Raw genomic sequence first — 21,916 nt, forward strand, 5'->3', positions numbered from 1 at the left:
GTTCTAGAAGAGCACACTCATTGCTTGCTGTAAAAGCATGCAGGAGGTCCCAGCTGAGCTCTGCTATAGTTGTGCTCTGTGTATTATTCATTTGTCAGATGCTCTAAGACAGAGAAATGGTTGGAGAGAACAAGGCAATTAACAAATGCATGCAAACAAGTGGCATGTTACACAACAGGAGCAAACCATTACAGCATCCGATAACAAAGGAAAGCAGTTGTCTTGCCATAATTGCATTTTGATAGCTGTTCTAGTGCCTTAACCTCTATGCTCTGACTCCACTGTAAGGTCTAAGTTCTGTTCCCTCAGTCCATTATTCAAGAGTCATTTTCCTTATTTTGGTGAATGTTTCTGATTCTTGTTAGTGTCCACTGTTTCTGTTGATTAAGTCCAGTGATGCTAGCCACACCGGTAGATGCGTAACCTGGTTACCCACCAGGCAGGCAGATGGGGGCAGGTGGGCGAGGTGCAGCGTACTGTATGATGCAGGGGGGCACTGTGCAGCAGCTGAAGTTCCTCTTGGGCGTAATCATGTCCTGCGTACGGAACCAGCTGCCTTTCTCTGCATTGTAGCATTCCACCTTTGCAGTGACTTTGAAGCCATCGGAGCCTCCCATTGCAAACAGCAAGCCGTCCACCACTGCGATGCCGAAATAGCTCCTTTGTTGTTTCATGGGAGGTGCAGCGTGCCACTGATTAATTGCAGGGTCATAAACCTCCATACTCCGCACTGGATGAGCCCCGTTGGTACCGCCTACCTGGGAGACACCAATGGTAAGTGATCACTCGGGTACCAAACGGATAAGTAAATATCAGCTTTCTGGAAGTCAGGAACTCTTAAGGAATTATCGCCCTATAATAGCAGACTGCACAGAACCTCCCATTGTGTATATAGGACACAAGCTTATTACTAGTTTGTGTTCAACATACATGTCAACATAACTGCAGTGAAAAAAGTGGATTTGGGCAACAGAAAACCTGTACAATTCAGTGAAATACTTCTTATGTTCATATATTTTACTTTTATTATTATTTTTATTAGTACTAAAAATAATACTTGTAGTCAGACACTGAAAAAAACAACAAACAGAGCAATTATGTCTGGAACTACAGAATATAACTATAATCAAAAATCTAAGCTTTACTAAGCGTATTCGTTTATAACCCAGATATGCAGGGAGCATATGTGTATTTAGATGGGCCTTCCCAGCAGGTCATTTCATCCACTGAATTCTTTTGTTTGATTTAAGCGCATTACAATCTGTGACACAGCAGCAGTGACAAAAAATGAGTCTCAGATAAATCTTGAGATTTGACTCCTTTGTTTCAGAGTACAAGAAAGGAATCACTCACCGCATAGATGTTTCCCTGATATGCAGCTACTCCGAGGCCACGTCAGCGAGTGCGCATGGGAGCGATCAAGGTCCATTCGCACGTGAGTGGATCATAGCACTCCGCAGTGGAAGTGGTCTGAGCTCCATTGTTACCCCCACAAATGTATATCTAGGAAAGATGGTTCACAAGTGATGTGTGTTATGCTGTATATGATTGGAGATGGAGATCTAGAAAGCATAAATGTACATTTAGCTAATGCATGTTTAATCCATCCATCTTCCATAAAAGTTTATTTGGTACAGGGTGGTGGTGAACCTGGAACCTACCACAGGAAGCACATGGGCATTGGTAGGGAATTTACAGTTAGTTGTGATCATTTCCCTTGTGAACCGCAGCTTAATCAGATAATTATTAAGTTCACTAGGTTTGTTTGAATAGGGAAATCTGCAAATTGTTTAGGATTCTGACCCTCCAGGACTGGAATTGGGTAAAGCTCCTACGTTAACACCAGTTATTGTATCTCACAAGTCTTGGGCTGTGGGAAAAATTGCAAAAACACAGAGCTGGACACCACAGCACTGCCCAATGTGCCACTAATGCAGAGCGACAATGCAAGGTCATTTATGTTTTATCTAAACACTGACGTTTACTGAACTTATATTAAATTATGGATTGAAATCAAGCATTTGAAGACAAAGCGAGCTACTGAGTATGTAACATAATCAATTTCAAGGGGAAAATGAGGGTAACCACAGTCAGACGCCCTCCTATTAACCTACCTTTCCATTCAGGGTGGTGGCACTGGCATCCTGTCGCTCCTCATGCATGGGCTGGATAATAGTCCATTCGTTGGCTTCTTGGTCATATCACTCGATTATGATTAGAGGCGAGAAGCGTAAATGGCCACCCATTACATAGATGGAACCATTAATTACGGCCACGCTAACATTTCAGTGGCACCAGTGCATCGGTGCCATGTGCTACCATGTCCGTGCGACGGGGTCAAATCTGCGTAGTGTTGGTGAAATTGTGGCCATCAAAACCCCCAAAACAATACCCAAAGCCATTTAAGTACACACTGCCAGTGGTCGGCCCGGGTGTCATAGGCTTCAATCCAATTGGTTTTGCGGAAATTCTAGCCACCAATGGCCAATAAGATGTCAGCGGGCAGGCGTGGGCGGATCAGTGGCCTTTCTTTTTCTTTTAGTGTGTGTGGGGAGCCACAGCCCCATCCCTCAGGACATGAAGCAGACACGGAGGAGGCCCGGACCCCAGACAGTCAGAGGCCCCCCAGGGCGTGGGAGCCCCCGGAGGACCACCGCAGGGAGAATAGCAGCCCCTCACCCAGAAAAGGGCAGAGGAGAGCTCCGGAGGGAGGCCATCCGGCAGCCACCGTGCAGGCTCCACCGGCGGCCGGCCCCACCACGGCAGACCAGGCCCTGGGCCCAGAGATCCAAGGGCCCCCCCACCCCCCAGCAAGGGCCCGACAGAGCCAGGAGGGCCAGATCCCGCCAGGCAATCGCCGCGGGCGAGCCAGCACCCACCCGAGCACCCAGCCCTGGACATCGAGAACCACCAACGCACCAGTGGCCAGGTGCCCCATCCACCAGCAGGGAGTGTGGCGGGGGGGGAATAGAGCCCGAGATGTTATTTCAGGTGGAGTCTAGAACCCAACCTGACACATGCATATAGACAAACAGGCACACACATATACAAGCATACGTTCCCACCCTCATGCACACATAAACAAATATTTACACATTCACCCAACATAGAGACACACAGAAATGAACGCTGTACACACACTCTCACTCCCCGTATATACTCTCTGTGGACCCCATTTTTTTCCTCTGCCGAGGAAACCGGAAGACCACCCTGGACCCCGCAGCAGCCGAGAAGCGCACCAGCCCAGACCCCGACCAGACGGCCAGATCAGTGACCTTTCAAAGTCAGATCGTGGACTTTTATCGTCGAGATCATGTATGATCTTCAATACATCAGTGATAATTGGCCTGCACGCCGCATTGGCCTTCACTAGATCGTTGGCTTTGACGATCTTCATAAAGTACTCCGGATCCATACGAGCCATACGAATCTACACAGGAAACAAAAATGAGAGAATTCCCATGGGTTCCTTAGTGCTTTCTGTGAATCTCTGGAGATGAGCAATTCCTAACATTAAAGGTACATTAGCTGAAGCCATTTACATAGAAAGTCTCAGATGTGTCAGCTAACACTTATTTCATGTAAGACATTTCAGTGTTTTGTTTTCCATTATTTGTTACACTCTCCTCCCAGGTGTAATACCTGGAAGCCTTGGTTGTAGACTTATGGGACATGGAAATGGAGGTTCAGTCTCTAGCTACAGTAATAAGGACTTCACTCAATGAGCATTCTATTGTTATATACACAAGTCAATGAGAACATAAGAGAGAGATGCAATACCGCTTTCGTCAAAATGACAGGTCGGGTCAAAGGTCACGTTCAAAAGTTCAGTGGGCGGAGCTTATGTTGTAGTGGGTTGAGCTTGGTTGTGTAACTGACGCAATAGCATGTGGATTTAATTATTTATTTAAATATTTTTTTTTGTCTTCTTCTTCCCCGGGGGTTGGTTGTGTAACTGCTGCAATGGTATTTGTATTTAATTATTTATTTATTATTTTAAATGATTGTGGCTTAGGGGGCCTGGGTTGGTTGTGTTAGTGCTGCAATGGTATTTGGATTTAATTATTTATTATTTTAAATGCTTATTTTAAATGTTTATTATTTTAAAATGATATTGAGGAGAGTGCTTATGAGTGTGTATTATTTTAAAAATGATATTGATGAGAGTGCTTATGAGCGTGTGTTATTTGAATAAGTTATTATTATTATTATTTTGTGGGGCGCGGGCGGGAGTGAGCGTGGCTGGGTTACCTGATGGAGCGCGAGCGTACGGTGTGCGGTAGCGTGGTAAGGTCCCCGGGCTTCGGAGAATCAGCAAAGGACTTATTCACATACTGGTGCGGTAGCGCGGAAAGGTCCGCACGGCTTTGGATAATCCTCGGAGAGAGCGATGCGGGAGAGCTGAGAGGCGTGCTGCTGCGCGAGTCTGAGAGAAACTGTGAGAGACTGTGGGATAAAATGGTAAAGTTGGAGCAAAGAATGAGAGGAGGAGGTGCAGGGTCTATCGTCCAATAAAAACGCTCGGCGCTAGTTTTGACCGTGTGTTTTTTCCTCACGCGAGCGTTTGTATCACATCGGCGTATGGCGCCAATTTGTAAAGGTCATAAGTCGAGACATACATCGAGTCTGTCAATTTGTCCGCCAGTAAATTCTGCAGGGCCGTGCCACCTGGCCATCGAGGCGCCCCCCTACCCGGCCACGCGGGCCATACATCGAGTCTGACACTTTTGCCCTCCAGTAAATTCTGTTTAAAGTTTTGTTTTCACATACGTCCCAAATTACAGATAATTTTCTTACACAGGCACGAGTAGCATCATCAAGGCCGTACCACCTGGTCATACATCAAGTCTGACAATTTCCCCGCCAGTAAATTCTGTTTATAGTTTTGTTTGTCATACATGACCGTGCAGATATGGGGTGACAGAGACAATTAAATTGTATTGCGGCGAGCGGGGGGGGGGGCCTATTCCTCCTAGGGCAGAGGCACAAGTATCTTCGAGGTCTTACCCTTCCTGCCAGCCAAAGAGGTTCATCCAGGCCTTACCCGGTGAGTATATTATTTCTTTTATTCGCGTGATAAAAATGCTAATTAATTAAATTAAATTAAATTAAATTAAAAATAACATTCTAATAATAGGTATTCTCTGTTTTTTCTATGTACAAGAGAGAGAGACTGCGCTGACCGGTCAAGAGAAAATCTACAAGAGACCTGAATCAGCAGTGTTATAAAGCACATAGCCAACGCTAATTAATAAAGAATTTAAGCATAATAGCCCAGACGTACCATGGCCTATAGCTGGTAGAAACGGAGCTATCCTACGGCCTACAAGATAAAAGCATATGGCACCAAATTGGAATCAGTAGTCTTTAAAAGAATAAATGGACTAGCAACTGTCTCTGGGGGAGCAGCCCCGGTTAGGTACTATTAAGCAGCATTTAGTGACATGCATCAAAACACATTTTTTAAAACTTTGACAGAATAAAGTCTTAGTTATTTTAATAAATACGTTTTTCAGTAAATGTTTATTCACGCGCATGCGGACAAACACACACCCCGGAGGTCAAACTAAAAAAAAGTTGATACAAACTACAGTTGTATCGGACACGCACACAAAAACACAAAAGAGTTTGCTCAATCAAAAAACACCAAACATATATAGTTCACGTTTTTTATTAAAATGTATAAGGATTGTTTTGATTTAAATTAATATGAGTGGAATATAAGTCATTTACGCAACAGGATTTGAGGAAGAACCTAAATAGCAGCTAGAAATGACCGACCAGGCAGGCAGAAGTCTGCTTTTCTTATCTCACAAGTCATGGAAGGGTGGGAGGGGGGGCCACATAAGTGTGGGGTAGGAACTGTGGAATCAGGCAGGGGTGTAAGAATTTAGGATATAGTCTTGTTATTTTAAAGAAGGTGTACATGATTATTTAATTATATTTAAAGAAGGTGTACATGATTATTTAATTATATTTAATAGGAACCAGTAAGCTGCATTTAGCACCATGCTGCAAATACACATTAAAAACTTTAAAGAATAAGGTCTTAGTTATTTTAATAAAGACATCCTACAAGGTGCCCACGGCCCCAGCTTATATAATCTACAAGCTTGATCTGAGATGCTTGCTGGAGTACAATGCTAAGTTGACAACGGTAACGGAGCTGCAGACTGTTTGATAGTTAATGAAACATAGTTCAAATTCAACAGTGTCAGCAGTCATCCACTATGCAGGGAGACTACAGATTCACTATAACGACCCCATTTATCTGCTAGAATTATTTAAAAATTGTTTTTGACAGAATAAAGCCTTAGTTATTTTAATAAATATGTTTTTTCAGTAAATGTATATTCATGCTCATGTGCACAAACACACACACACACACACACACACGCACACCGGTGGTCAGGGGCTATAGAGTTTAACTTTAGGTCTGTGAAAGTATAGGACCGCCATGTGTATACAGACCCCAAAACATACTAACTTAGTCGTTCATGAGTCTTATTGTAAAAAACCACACAAAATAGACTTGTAAATTTTAAAGAAAACACATTAACAGCTTTTGTTAATGTTTAAATGTATAAAAACTTTAGATGTGTTTGTTAAACAGTCAAACAAAAATGTGTTATTTTAAAGTAGTATAAAATATAACCTTAACTTTGGACGCAAGATGAACAACCTACACAGACACAAACACAGACAGACACACACACACAGCAAAACCCCAAGCATGCGCACAAGCGCACAACCAAAGGTTGGGAAGTGTGCTTTCCTTATCTCACAAGTCATGGAAGGGTGGGAGGGGGGCCATATAAGTGAGGGGTAGGAACTGTGGAATCAGGCAAGGGTGTAAGAATTTAGGATATAGTCTTGTTATTTTAAAGAAGGTGTACATGATTATTTAATTACATTTAATAGCAACCAGTAAGCTGCATTTACACATTAAATGCAAATACACTTTAAAACTTTAAAGAATGGTAATATAACTTGACCATAGTTTTTAGTTACACAAATATTTTAAGACGTAACATGAACGTTTTTCAAAGTAAGATGTACAAATGTTTTAAAATGTGACATGAAAGTTTTTCAAAGTAAGATGTACAAGTATTTTAAAATGTAACATGAAAGTTTTTCAAAGTAAGATGTACAAATGTTTTAAAATGTAACATTAAAGTTTTTCAAAGTAAGATGTACAACTGTTTTAAGACGTAACATAAAAGTTTTTCAAAGTAAGATGTACAGATGTTTTAAGATGTAAGATGTTTGGGTGTTTTACAAAAACATTTTGTTATATGTTTGCAGCCCAAACGTATTTTTAAAATGTACAAAGTTTTATGCATTCATTTTGTGAATTAGTTTTGAAATCTAATATGAACATGGCTTTTATTTTACAAAAGCAAAGTTGTAAAAAGTTTGTAGGGATTTTATCAAAGGAGATTTTGTTAATGTAATATGAAGTTTTTTTTATTTTCAAAGTTGCACAAGTGTTTTAAAATGTATCATGTATACGTGTGTTTTATTTTTCAAGCTTGTGTACATTTATCAAATGAGTTTTTAAAATGTACCATGACCGGGTGTTTTATTATTCAAAATAAAAGTTGTGCATATGTTTTGTTATATGTATGTAGCACGGTTGTGTTTTTAAAATGTACTAATTTTGTGGGGTGGTGGGAATAAACCGTATTTAAAGGGGTACCTCTCATGGAATCTTCCAATCTTTAACAGCTGATGAACCCTGAGCCACACGGGGACTGGGAGTTTTAACCGTGAGACTCGACACCTAGGCATTAGATCCTTATGTCAGCAATGCTCCCCATGCATGTACCCAGTGTAGGGTCAGGTCCAGAGAAAGCTGTAACTACGAGTGCAGCTGATTAATAGCATTTAATTTATAACAGTAGGAGCTAGTAAACTACATTTAGCAGTCGCATTAAAACACGTTAAAGACTTTAAAGAATAAAGGCTTAGTTATTTTTTAATAAAGATGGCTTTTCAGTAAATGTTGACTTCCCTACAAGGTGACCCCCAAGGCCTATGCTTATAGCATCCGGGTGCCTGATTTGAGATGCTTACTGAGGATGCCATGTTAACACCGGTAACTGAGCTGCACCATCTGTCACACTTAATGAAACTTAGTCCTAATTCAACAGAACCAGTCGTCATCCACTTTGCAGTGAGATTTCTGAGCGAAAAGTGAGCGAAGTTTCATTTTCTTACTTTACCACCTATCGGTTAGTAAGGGAAATGGAGGCGGTAATATGTCGGACACGTCAATGGCACTGAGCGCGAGGGAGTGTGCGGTGTGGCGCGAGCTGCTAGCTGATGTAACGCTGCGAACAGTGGGGCTCTTACGTTTTTAAGATGCGGCTAACTATCCCCGAGACACTTTAGCCAGGTTCGTGTATATTTGCTCTTAATGCTGCGGTCAACGCCAGGAGGGAGCTGGCTAGCAATAACATCTTTAGCTGGTCTTAAAGCTTGCTGTATTTTTCATTCAGTAAATACACGGTTTAGAAGAAAACCTAATCGACATTTAAATAAATAAAAAATAAACGTACAAAACTATTGAAATCCACAAGAAGCATGTGCATATTTTTCTGGTTTGCATGTTATGTGTGGTTGTCTAAGCACCGTCGGCCTAGTGTTTGATAGGTGATGGAGAAGCATACGGTCGTAAACTGCATGCGCTTATGCCAACAGGTGTTTAACATACAAACATAGACGCTTTTCTCTAACGTAAAACATTTAAAGGCTCATTCTGTTTTGTCGACATTCTTTAATTTTATTCAAGTAGCCTCTAATCACCTTACACTTGTTCTATTTTACTGTAGAGTATTTTAAAACAATGTCACTGAAATGTCACCACATGTCAAAGCTAACAAGGTAACATGATTGTATCAGCGGAACAAAAAGCCGTCGCCTGGATATGTATAGACAGATCATGTATTGCTCAGCAAATCGACAGCATTTTGAAATCTATTTGTATCTAGACAAATATATTGGGAATGAAGCGTCGCGTTTTAAGAGGCAGACATTGAGGCCGAATTTAAGTTGGTCACAAATGTATTTTTCTTCTGCAGCTAGAAGCGTCGTCTGAGCCTGATTTTAACTGGCATGTCGGTGTGGGATTCTTATAGTAGAAGTTATGTGAATTGCGGTACTCTGAAATTAAGTGATATGTGTATTAGAATCGTGAAGTGTCATCTTCTTTTTTGTTTTAGCTTCCCCCTAGGCATTTTTATGAACTGTATTGCAATATCAGACAGTGTGTCATGAATTTCTGAAGGCATGTTATATATGACCGTTCCTTGGATACGTCTCTTGTACAGTAGTTGCAGTTTGTCAGGACAAGACTGTTTGCCTAATGTGACATGGTGAACAAGTCCTGTGATTAAAGCATGTCTGCTGCTTAAAACATTGTGTTGTATGATGAAGGTTTCTTGCCGGTACATGTTGAATTACATTAGAATATTCAAGTATTATTTTTTAAATCATTTAATGAAATAGGTATTTATCTCATTATTGATGATGCCTGTGGTCCACCTGTATGACAAGTAACCTGTCCCGGACAGAGGTTTCTTCAAGGCCTGTTGTAGGAACCCCATGGTGTAGCATTATGAGAAAGTATACAGGGAGTAGTACAAATGAGCAGTCGCCCTGCCCCTCTTTTACTCATTTTGGATGCTTAAATTACTAAATTGTGTCTTTAATGCTATTCTGTATGATTCTATGGTCTGAGTGAGTCTCCAGTACTACATGAATGGTAAACTTAAAAACTCTACTTCTCTTAGCTTAATAATATTTTCTTTCTTGAGTTGAATTAGTTTGTGTCTAATTTTCATTTTATTGATTTTCTGCACACTTGGATTATTTATTTGCCCCCCTTGTCTTAAAGGCTAGAGGGGGTCTGTGCTTGTGACCTGGCAATTATTTTCGGTGTTTGTCACTAAACTTGCAATATAAAATTTGAAGACAGGTCTGTGACCTGTGCTTGCAACAAAAAACGTCTAAGTGGTAGTAGGCAAAGCACAGCACTGCCTATACTTTCTGAAAAGGCTAATCTTTTATGGCACAGACAGGAAAAGGTGATGATCCACTAGCAGCTCCAAGACGAAAATGGGGTTTATTAAAGAAAAACAGAGCACCCTGGGGTAAAATACTAAACAAAAAGGCCGTGAGGGGTCCGAAACTAGCTGGGAGAAATAAGATTGAACTAAAGAAATCATTAAGTAACACAACTAAGGAACTAGGCTAAACAGAGAGCAGGACTAAAAAACCAAGCACACAGTTCACAACTAACACTGACCACAGACAGACGGACGGACAAACGAATGCATGTGCCACACACACACACACACACACACACACACACACACACACACACACACACACACACACACACACACACACACTGTGAAATGACTGGTTGGTTTTTTAGTCCTGCTCTCTGTTTAGCCTAGTTCCTTAGTTGTGTTACTTAATGATTTCTTTAGTTCAATCTTATTTCTCCCAGCTAGTTTCGGACCCCTCACGGCCTTTTTGTTTAGTATTTTACCTCAGGGTGCTCTGTTTTTCTTTAATAAACCCCATTTTCGTCTTGGAGCTGCTAGTGGATCATCACCTTTTCCTGTCTGTGCCATAAAAGATTAGCCTTTTCAGAAAGTATAGGCAGTGCTGTGCTTTGCCTACTACCACTTAGACGTTTTTTGTTGCAAGCACAGGTCACAGACCTGTCTTCAAATTTTATATTGCAAGTTTAGTGACAAACACCGAAAATAATTGCCAGGTCACAAGCACAGACCCCCTCTAGCCTTTAAGACAAGGGGGGCAAATAAATAATCCAAGTGTGCAGAAAATCAATAAAATGAAAATTAGACACAAACTAATTCAACTCAAGAAAGAAAATATTATTAAGCTAAGAGAAGTAGAGTTTTTAAGTTTACCATTCATGTAGTACTGGAGACTCACTCAGACCATAGAATCATACAGAATAGCATTAAAGACACAATTTAGTAATTTAAGCATCCAAAATGAGTAAAAGAGGGGCAGGGCGACTGCTCATTTGTACTACTCCCTGTATACTTTCTCATAATGCTACACCATGGGGTTCCTACAACAGGCCTTGAAGAAACCTCTGTCCGGGACAGGTTACTTGTCATACAGGTGGACCACAGGCATCATCAATAATGAGATAAATACCTATTTCATTAAATGATTTAAAAAATAATACTTGAATATTCTAATGTAATTCAACATGTACCGGCAAGAAACCTTCATCATACAACACAATGTTTTAAGCAGCAGACATGCTTTAATCACAGGACTTGTTCACCATGTCACATTAGGCAAACAGTCTTGTCCTGACAAACTGCAACTACTGTACAAGAGACGTATCCAAGGAACGGTCATATATAACATGCCTTCAGAAATTCATGACACACTGTCTGATATTGCAATACAGTTCATAAAAATGCCTAGGGGGAAGCTAAAACAAAAAAGAAGATGACACTTCACGATTCTAATACACATATCACTTAATTTCAGAGTACCGCAATTCACATAACTTCTACTATAAGAATCCCACACCGACATGCCAGTTAAAATCAGGCTCAGACGACGCTTCTAGCTGCAGAAGAAAAATACATTTGTGACCAACTTAAATTCGGCCTCAATGTCTGCCTCTTAAAACGCGACGCTTCATTCCCAATATATTTGTCTAGATACAAATAGATTTCAAAATGCTGTCGATTTGCTGAGCAATACATGATCTGTCTATACATATCCAGGCGACGGCTTTTTGTTCCGCTGATACAATCATGTTACCTTGTTAGCTTTGACATGTGGTGACATTTCAGTGACATTGTTTTAAAATACTCTACAGTAAAATAGAACAAGTGTAAGGTGATTAGAGGCTACTTGAATAAAATTAAAGAATGTCGACAAAACAGAATGAGCCTTTAAATGTTTTACGTTAGAGAAAAGCGTCTATGTTTGTATGTTAAACACCTGTTGGCATAAGCGCATGCAGTTTACGACCGTATGCTTCTCCATCACCTATCAAACACTAGGCCGACGGTGCTTAGACAACCACACATAACATGCAAACCAGAAAAATATGCACATGCTTCTTGTGGATTTCAATAGTTTTGTACGTTTATTTTTTATTTATTTAAATGTCGATTAGGTTTTCTTCTAAACCGTGTATTTACTGAATGAAAAATACAGCAAGCTTTAAGACCAGCTAAAGATGTTATTGCTAGCCAGCTCCCTCCTGGCGTTGACCGCAGCATTAAGAGCAAATATACACGAACCTGGCTAAAGTGTCTCGGGGATAGTTAGCCGCATCTTAAAAACGTAAGAGCCCCACTGTTCGCAGCGTTACATCAGCTAGCAGCTCGCGCCACACCGCACACTCCCTCGCGCTCAGTGCCATTGACGTGTCCGACATATTACCGCCTCCATTTCCCTTACTAACCGATAGGTGGTAAAGTAAGAAAATGAAACTTCGCTCACTTTTCGCTCAGAAATCTCACTGCAAAGTGGATGACGACTGGTTCTGTTGAATTAGGACTAAGTTTCATTAAGTGTGACAGATGGTGCAGCTCAGTTACCGGTGTTAACATGGCATCCTCAGTAAGCATCTCAAATCAGGCACCCGGATGCTATAAGCATAGGCCTTGGGGGTCACCTTGTAGGGAAGTCAACATTTACTGAAAAGCCATCTTTATTAAAAAATAACTAAGCCTTTATTCTTTAAAGTCTTTAACGTGTTTTAATGCGACTGCTAAATGTAGTTTACTAGCTCCTACTGTTATAAATTAAATGCTATTAATCAGCTGCACTCGTAGTTACAGCTTTCTCTGGACCTGACCCTACACTGGGTACATGCATGGGGAGCATTGCTGACATAAGGATCTAATGCCTAGGTGTCGAGTCTCACGGTTAAAACTCCCAGTCCCCGTGTGGCTCAGGGTTCATCAGCTGTTAAAGATTGGAAGATTCCATGAGAGGTACCCCTTTAAATACGGTTTATTCCCACCACCCCACAAAATTAGTACATTTTAAAAACACAACCGTGCTACATACATATAACAAAACATATGCACAACTTTTATTTTGAATAATAAAACACCCGGTCATGGTACATTTTAAAAACTCATTTGATAAATGTACACAAGCTTGAAAAATAAAACACACGTATACATGATACATTTTAAAACACTTGTGCAACTTTGAAAATAAAAAAAACTTCATATTACATTAACAAAATCTCCTTTGATAAAATCCCTACAAACTTTTTACAACTTTGCTTTTGTAAAATAAAAGCCATGTTCATATTAGATTTCAAAACTAATTCACAAAATGAATGCATAAAACTTTGTACATTTTAAAAATACGTTTGGGCTGCAAACATATAACAAAATGTTTTTGTAAAACACCCAAACATCTTACATCTTAAAACATCTGTACATCTTACTTTGAAAAACTTTTATGTTACGTCTTAAAACAGTTGTACATCTTACTTTGAAAAACTTTAATGTTACATTTTAAAACATTTGTACATCTTACTTTGAAAAACTTTCATGTTACATTTTAAAATACTTGTACATCTTACTTTGAAAAACTTTCATGTCACATTTTAAAACATTTGTACATCTTACTTTGAAAAACGTTCATGTTACGTCTTAAAATATTTGTGTAACTAAAAACTATGGTCAAGTTATATTACCATTCTTTAAAGTTTTAAAGTGTATTTGCATTTAATGTGTAAATGCAGCTTACTGGTTGCTATTAAATGTAATTAAATAATCATGTACACCTTCTTTAAAATAACAAGACTATATCCTAAATTCTTACACCCTTGCCTGATTCCACAGTTCCTACCCCTCACTTATATGGCCCCCCTCCCACCCTTCCATGACTTGTGAGATAAGGAAAGCACACTTCCCAACCTTTGGTTGTGCGCTTGTGCGCATGCTTGGGGTTTTGCTGTGTGTGTGTGTCTGTCTGTGTTTGTGTCTGTGTAGGTTGTTCATCTTGCGTCCAAAGTTAAGGTTATATTTTATACTACTTTAAAATAACACATTTTTGTTTGACTGTTTAACAAACACATCTAAAGTTTTTATACATTTAAACATTAACAAAAGCTGTTAATGTGTTTTCTTTAAAATTTACAAGTCTATTTTGTGTGGTTTTTTACAATAAGACTCATGAACGACTAAGTTAGTATGTTTTGGGGTCTGTATACACATGGCGGTCCTATACTTTCACAGACCTAAAGTTAAACTCTATAGCCCCTGACCACCGGTGTGCGTGTGTGTGTGTGTGTGTGTGTGTTTGTGCACATGAGCATGAATATACATTTACTGAAAAAACATATTTATTAAAATAACTAAGGCTTTATTCTGTCAAAAACAATTTTTAAATAATTCTAGCAGATAAATGGGGTCGTTATAGTGAATCTGTAGTCTCCCTGCATAGTGGATGACTGCTGACACTGTTGAATTTGAACTATGTTTCATTAACTATCAAACAGTCTGCAGCTCCGTTACCGTTGTCAACTTAGCATTGTACTCCAGCAAGCATCTCAGATCAAGCTTGTAGATTATATAAGCTGGGGCCGTGGGCACCTTGTAGGATGTCTTTATTAAAATAACTAAGACCTTATTCTTTAAAGTTTTTAATGTGTATTTGCAGCATGGTGCTAAATGCAGCTTACTGGTTCCTATTAAATATAATTAAATAATCATGTACACCTTCTTTAAATATAATTAAATAATCATGTACACCTTCTTTAAAATAACAAGACTATATCCTAAATTCTTACACCCCTGCCTGATTCCACAGTTCCTACCCCACACTTATGTGGCCCCCCCTCCCACCCTTCCATGACTTGTGAGATAAGAAAAGCAGACTTCTGCCTGCCTGGTCGGTCATTTCTAGCTGCTATTTAGGTTCTTCCTCAAATCCTGTTGCGTAAATGACTTATATTCCACTCATATTAATTTAAATCAAAACAATCCTTATACATTTTAATAAAAAACGTGAACTATATATGTTTGGTGTTTTTTGATTGAGCAAACTCTTTTGTGTTTTTGTGTGCGTGTCCGATACAACTGTAGTTTGTATCAACTTTTTTTTAGTTTGACCTCCGGGGTGTGTGTTTGTCCGCATGCGCGTGAATAAACATTTACTGAAAAACGTATTTATTAAAATAACTAAGACTTTATTCTGTCAAAGTTTTAAAAAATGTGTTTTGATGCATGTCACTAAATGCTGCTTAATAGTACCTAACCGGGGCTGCTCCCCCAGAGACAGTTGCTAGTCCATTTATTCTTTTAAAGACTACTGATTCCAATTTGGTGCCATATGCTTTTATCTTGTAGGCCGTAGGATAGCTCCGTTTCTACCAGCTATAGGCCATGGTACGTCTGGGCTATTATGCTTAAATTCTTTATTAATTAGCGTTGGCTATGTGCTTTATAACACTGCTGATTCAGGTCTCTTGTAGATTTTCTCTTGACCGGTCAGCGCAGTCTCTCTCTCTTGTACATAGAAAAAACAGAGAATACCTATTATTAGAATGTTATTTTTAATTTAATTTAATTTAATTTAATTAATTAGCATTTTTATCACGCGAATAAAAGAAATAATATACTCACCGGGTAAGGCCTGGATGAACCTCTTTGGCTGGCAGGAAGGGTAAGACCTCGAAGATACTTGTGCCTCTGCCCTAGGAGGAATAGGCCCCCCCCCCCGCTCGCCGCAATACAATTTAATTGTCTCTGTCACCCCATATCTGCACGGTCATGTATGACAAACAAAACTATAAACAGAATTTACTGGCGGGGAAATTGTCAGACTTGATGTATGACCAGGTGGTACGGCCTTGATGATGCTACTCGTGCCTGTGTAAGAAAATTATCTGTAATTTGGGACGTATGTGAAAACAAAACTTTAAACAGAATTTACTGGAGGGCAAAAGTGTCAGACTCGATGTATGGCCCGCGTGGCCGGGTAGGGGGGCGCCTCGATGGCCAGGTGGCACGGCCCTGCAGAATTTACTGGCGGACAAATTGACAGACTCGATGTATGTCTCGACTTATGACCTTTACAAATTGGCGCCATACGCCGATGTGATACAAACGCTCGCGTGAGGAAAAAACACACGGTCAAAACTAGCGCCGAGCGTTTTTATTGGACGATAGACCCTGCACCTCCTCCTCTCATTCTTTGCTCCAACTTTACCATTTTATCCCACAGTCTCTCACAGTTTCTCTCAGACTCGCGCAGCAGCACGCCTCTCAGCTCTCCCGCATCGCTCTCTCCGAGGATTATCCAAAGCCGTGCGGACCTTTCCGCGCTACCGCACCAGTATGTGAATAAGTCCTTTGCTGATTCTCCGAAGCCCGGGGACCTTACCACGCTACCGCACACCGTACGCTCGCGCTCCATCAGGTAACCCAGCCACGCTCACTCCCGCCCGCGCCCCACAAAATAATAATAATAATAACTTATTCAAATAACACACGCTCATAAGCACTCTCATCAATATCATTTTTAAAATAATACACACTCATAAGCACTCTCCTCAATATCATTTTAAAATAATAAACATTTAAAATAAGCATTTAAAATAATAAATAATTAAATCCAAATACCATTGCAGCACTAACACAACCAACCCAGGCCCCCTAAGCCACAATCATTTAAAATAATAAATAAATAATTAAATACAAATACCATTGCAGCAGTTACACAACCAACCCCCGGGGAAGAAGAAGACAAAAAAAAATATTTAAATAAATAATTAAATCCACATGCTATTGCGTCAGTTACACAACCAAGCTCAACCCACTACAACATAAGCTCCGCCCACTGAACTTTTGAACGTGACCTTTGACCCGACCTGTCATTTTGACGAAAGCGGTATTGCATCTCTCTCTTATGTTCTCATTGACTTGTGTATATAACAATAGAATGCTCATTGAGTGAAGTCCTTATTACTGTAGCTAGAGACTGAACCTCCATTTCCATGTCCCATAAGTCTACAACCAAGGCTTCCAGGTATTACACCTGGGAGGAGAGTGTAACAAATAATGGAAAACAAAACACTGAAATGTCTTACATGAAATAAGTGTTAGCTGACACATCTGAGACTTTCTATGTAAATGGCTTCAGCTAATGTACCTTTAATGTTAGGAATTGCTCATCTCCAGAGATTCACAGAAAGCACTAAGGAACCCATGGGAATTCTCTCATTTTTGTTTCCTGTGTAGATTCGTATGGCTCGTATGGATCCGGAGTACTTTATGAAGATCGTCAAAGCCAACGATCTAGTGAAGGCCAATGCGGCGTGCAGGCCAATTATCACTGATGTATTGAAGATCATACATGATCTCGACGATAAAAGTCCACGATCTGACTTTGAAAGGTCACTGATCTGGCCGTCTGGTCGGGGTCTGGGCTGGTGCGCTTCTCGGCTGCTGCGGGGTCCAGGGTGGTCTTCCGGTTTCCTCGGCAGAGGAAAAAAATGGGGTCCACAGAGAGTATATACGGGGAGTGAGAGTGTGTGTACAGCGTTCATTTCTGTGTGTCTCTATGTTGGGTGAATGTGTAAATATTTGTTTATGTGTGCATGAGGGTGGGAACGTATGCTTGTATATGTGTGTGCCTGTTTGTCTATATGCATGTGTCAGGTTGGGTTCTAGACTCCACCTGAAATAACATCTCGGGCTCTATTCCCCCCCCGCCACACTCCCTGCTGGTGGATGGGGCACCTGGCCACTGGTGCGTTGGTGGTTCTCGATGTCCAGGGCTGGGTGCTCGGGTGGGTGCTGGCTCGCCCGCGGCGATTGCCTGGCGGGATCTGGCCCTCCTGGCTCTGTCGGGCCCTTGCTGGGGGGTGGGGGGGCCCTTGGATCTCTGGGCCCAGGGCCTGGTCTGCCGTGGTGGGGCCGGCCGCCGGTGGAGCCTGCACGGTGGCTGCCGGATGGCCTCCCTCCGGAGCTCTCCTCTGCCCTTTTCTGGGTGAGGGGCTGCTATTCTCCCTGCGGTGGTCCTCCGGGGGCTCCCACGCCCTGGGGGGCCTCTGACTGTCTGGGGTCCGGGCCTCCTCCGTGTCTGCTTCATGTCCTGAGGGATGGGGCTGTGGCTCCCCACACACACTAAAAGAAAAAGAAAGGCCACTGATCCGCCCACGCCTGCCCGCTGACATCTTATTGGCCATTGGTGGCTAGAATTTCCTCAAAACCAATTGGATTGAAGCCTATGACACCCGGGCCGACCACTGGCAGTGTGTACTTAAATGGCTTTGGGTATTGTTTTGGGGGTTTTGATGGCCACAATTTCACCAACACTACGCAGATTTGACCCCGTCGCACGGACATGGTAGCACATGGCACCGATGCACTGGTGCCACTGAAATGTTAGCGTGGCCGTAATTAATGGTTCCATCTATGTAATGGGTGGCCATTTACGCTTCTCGCCTCTAATCATAATCGAGTGATATGACCAAGAAGCCAACGAATGGACTATTATCCAGCCCATGCATGAGGAGCGACAGGATGCCAGTGCCACCACCCTGAATGGAAAGGTAGGTTAATAGGAGGGCGTCTGACTGTGGTTACCCTCATTTTCCCCTTGAAATTGATTATGTTACATACTCAGTAGCTCGCTTTGTCTTCAAATGCTTGATTTCAATCCATAATTTAATATAAGTTCAGTAAACGTCAGTGTTTAGATAAAACATAAATGACCTTGCATTGTCGCTCTGCATTAGTGGCACATTGGGCAGTGCTGTGGTGTCCAGCTCTGTGTTTTTGCAATTTTTCCCACAGCCCAAGACTTGTGAGATACAATAACTGGTGTTAACGTAGGAGCTTTACCCAATTCCAGTCCTGGAGGGTCAGAATCCTAAACAATTTGCAGATTTCCCTATTCAAACAAACCTAGTGAACTTAATAATTATCTGATTAAGCTGCGGTTCACAAGGGAAATGATCACAACTAACTGTAAATTCCCTACCAATGCCCATGTGCTTCCTGTGGTAGGTTCCAGGTTCACCACCACCCTGTACCAAATAAACTTTTATGGAAGATGGATGGATTAAACATGCATTAGCTAAATGTACATTTATGCTTTCTAGATCTCCATCTCCAATCATATACAGCATAACACACATCACTTGTGAACCATCTTTCCTAGATATACATTTGTGGGGGTAACAATGGAGCTCAGACCACTTCCACTGCGGAGTGCTATGATCCACTCACGTGCGAATGGACCTTGATCGCTCCCATGCGCACTCGCTGACGTGGCCTCGGAGTAGCTGCATATCAGGGAAACATCTATGCGGTGAGTGATTCCTTTCTTGTACTCTGAAACAAAGGAGTCAAATCTCAAGATTTATCTGAGACTCATTTTTTGTCACTGCTGCTGTGTCACAGATTGTAATGCGCTTAAATCAAACAAAAGAATTCAGTGGATGAAATGACCTGCTGGGAAGGCCCATCTAAATACACATATGCTCCCTGCATATCTGGGTTATAAACGAATACGCTTAGTAAAGCTTAGATTTTTGATTATAGTTATATTCTGTAGTTCCAGACATAATTGCTCTGTTTGTTGTTTTTTTCAGTGTCTGACTACAAGTATTATTTTTAGTACTAATAAAAATAATAATAAAAGTAAAATATATGAACATAAGAAGTATTTCACTGAATTGTACAGGTTTTCTGTTGCCCAAATCCACTTTTTTCACTGCAGTTATGTTGACATGTATGTTGAACACAAACTAGTAATAAGCTTGTGTCCTATATACACAATGGGAGGTTCTGTGCAGTCTGCTATTATAGGGCGATAATTCCTTAAGAGTTCCTGACTTCCAGAAAGCTGATATTTACTTATCCGTTTGGTACCCGAGTGATCACTTACCATTGGTGTCTCCCAGGTAGGCGGTACCAACGGGGCTCATCCAGTGCGGAGTATGGAGGTTTATGACCCTGCAATTAATCAGTGGCACGCTGCACCTCCCATGAAACAACAAAGGAGCTATTTCGGCATCGCAGTGGTGGACGGCTTGCTGTTTGCAATGGGAGGCTCCGATGGCTTCAAAGTCACTGCAAAGGTGGAATGCTACAATGCAGAGAAAGGCAGCTGGTTCCGTACGCAGGACATGATTACGCCCAAGAGGAACTTCAGCTGCTGCACAGTGCCCCCCTGCATCATACAGTACGCTGCACCTCGCCCACCTGCCCCCATCTGCCTGCCTGGTGGGTAACCAGGTTACGCATCTACCGGTGTGGCTAGCATCACTGGACTTAATCAACAGAAACAGTGGACACTAACAAGAATCAGAAACATTCACCAAAATAAGGAAAATGACTCTTGAATAATGGACTGAGGGAACAGAACTTAGACCTTACAGTGGAGTCAGAGCATAGAGGTTAAGGCACTAGAACAGCTATCAAAATGCAATTATGGCAAGACAACTGCTTTCCTTTGTTATCGGATGCTGTAATGGTTTGCTCCTGTTGTGTAACATGCCACTTGTTTGCATGCATTTGTTAATTGCCTTGTTCTCTCCAACCATTTCTCTGTCTTAGAGCATCTGACAAATGAATAATACACAGAGCACAACTATAGCAGAGCTCAGCTGGGACCTCCTGCATGCTTTTACAGCAAGCAATGAGTGTGCTCTTCTAGAACAGATTTAATATCTGGCTACGGTTGTTGGGGACACATGTGTTAGATATGTGAAATGCTTTATTCATACAACTAAAGCCCTTATATTTGTATATTGTATTATATTTGTATATTTGTATAATTTGTATTATAACCAAGATGCAGCCAAAGCCCCAAAAATAAATTCTGAATATCAATCAATTAACAAAAACAATACAGAACAATGTTCTTCAACCTGATCCACAGGAACCCCCAGTCCATCCACGTTTTTGCTCCTTGCCAGACAGCTGGTGCTGGGAGAGAGCAAAAACATGGACTGCTGAGGGTCCACAAGAAACACTGATAAAACATAATATATATGCAGACCGAATGTCTATGGCACCCCCTAAAGGAGCATCATATGCGTAAAGAACTGCTTAAGGTTTCATGCCACAGCACCCTCCAGAGCATGAAAGCCAGCTTCTGCTTCTGGTTCCAACACTTAGCCAATCTACTGACCCTTCATCACCGATTGCTGAGTTGGAAACATTCAGGTGGATCAGCTGACCTGCATGCTTGCATCCAATCAGAAGCAGCAAATTTCCCTCCATTTTCCCCTTCTTTTTCTCTTATCAGTTTACAGTTATATTTCCTGTTGCTCATCTCAGTTTGTCCTAGTCAATTAATATTCTCTCATTTGTTAAGTGCTACTATTTATTGTCTTTCTGTGAGTTAAACTGAAGGTTACTTTCCCCTATAGACCGTCTCTTCCTGCTATCAGGCAATCATAGGCCAGTGGGACAGGAGGGAGGGTTCTACCCTTTTTCACTCAGGGTGACTGGAATTTTCCAAACAAACGGGCAGTTTCAGAATCCCCCATTTGTTGCGGTCTCCAGAAAAGTGTTACATATGAACCATGTGGTACAGTCTGATTAGACGAAAGCATCCCATAGAGCTGTTTCTGATCTAAATGAACAAATTCTGAATTATGACTCTTGAGCTTTGTTGATTTTAGAGTTTTCTGCCATCTGGAGTAGAAAAAAACACACATTGACTTATTGCAGACTGGTGCAGCTGCATTTCTGACTTATTAAGTCGAAATTCTGATTTTTTTTCCCTCACAATTCTTACTTTATTTCTCATTATTCTGAGTACTTCTCTAACAACCAGCAATTAGTCGGAGACATCACTTCTGCTCCAGCTTTAATGGTTCAGTGAGATTTGCATACAGCAGCAGACAGGAGCGAAG

The 21,916-nt window shown here is 41.2% G+C and overlaps 2 protein-coding genes across 2 annotated transcripts; one reads left to right on the forward strand and one right to left on the reverse strand.

Annotated features, from left to right (window-relative positions):
* The first annotated feature begins 665 nt into the window (after nt 1-665).
* Nucleotides 666-3,401, forward strand: LOC125720984 (synapsin-1-like). The gene is made up of 3 exons (XM_048996911.1): nt 666-774; nt 1,331-1,435; nt 2,543-3,401. Exons 1-3 carry the CDS (start codon nt 735-737, stop codon nt 3,025-3,027), a joined length of 630 nt encoding a protein of 209 aa, XP_048852868.1. The 5' UTR covers nt 666-734; the 3' UTR covers nt 3,028-3,401.
* A 13,910-nt stretch (nt 3,402-17,311) lies between these two features.
* Nucleotides 17,312-20,464, reverse strand: LOC125721026 (synapsin-1-like). Its single transcript, XM_048996954.1, has 3 exons — nt 19,939-20,464; nt 19,278-19,382; nt 17,312-18,170 (listed from the first exon to the last, which is right to left on the reverse strand). The coding sequence occupies exons 1-3, from the start codon at nt 19,976-19,978 to the stop codon at nt 17,686-17,688; spliced, it is 630 nt and encodes a 209-aa protein (XP_048852911.1). The 5' UTR covers nt 19,979-20,464; the 3' UTR covers nt 17,312-17,685.
* Nucleotides 20,465-21,916: the final 1,452 nt, after the last annotated feature.

The sequence above is a fragment of the Brienomyrus brachyistius genome, unplaced genomic scaffold, assembly GCF_023856365.1.
Source record: "Brienomyrus brachyistius isolate T26 unplaced genomic scaffold, BBRACH_0.4 scaffold27, whole genome shotgun sequence".
Taxonomy (NCBI): domain Eukaryota; kingdom Metazoa; phylum Chordata; class Actinopteri; order Osteoglossiformes; family Mormyridae; genus Brienomyrus; species Brienomyrus brachyistius.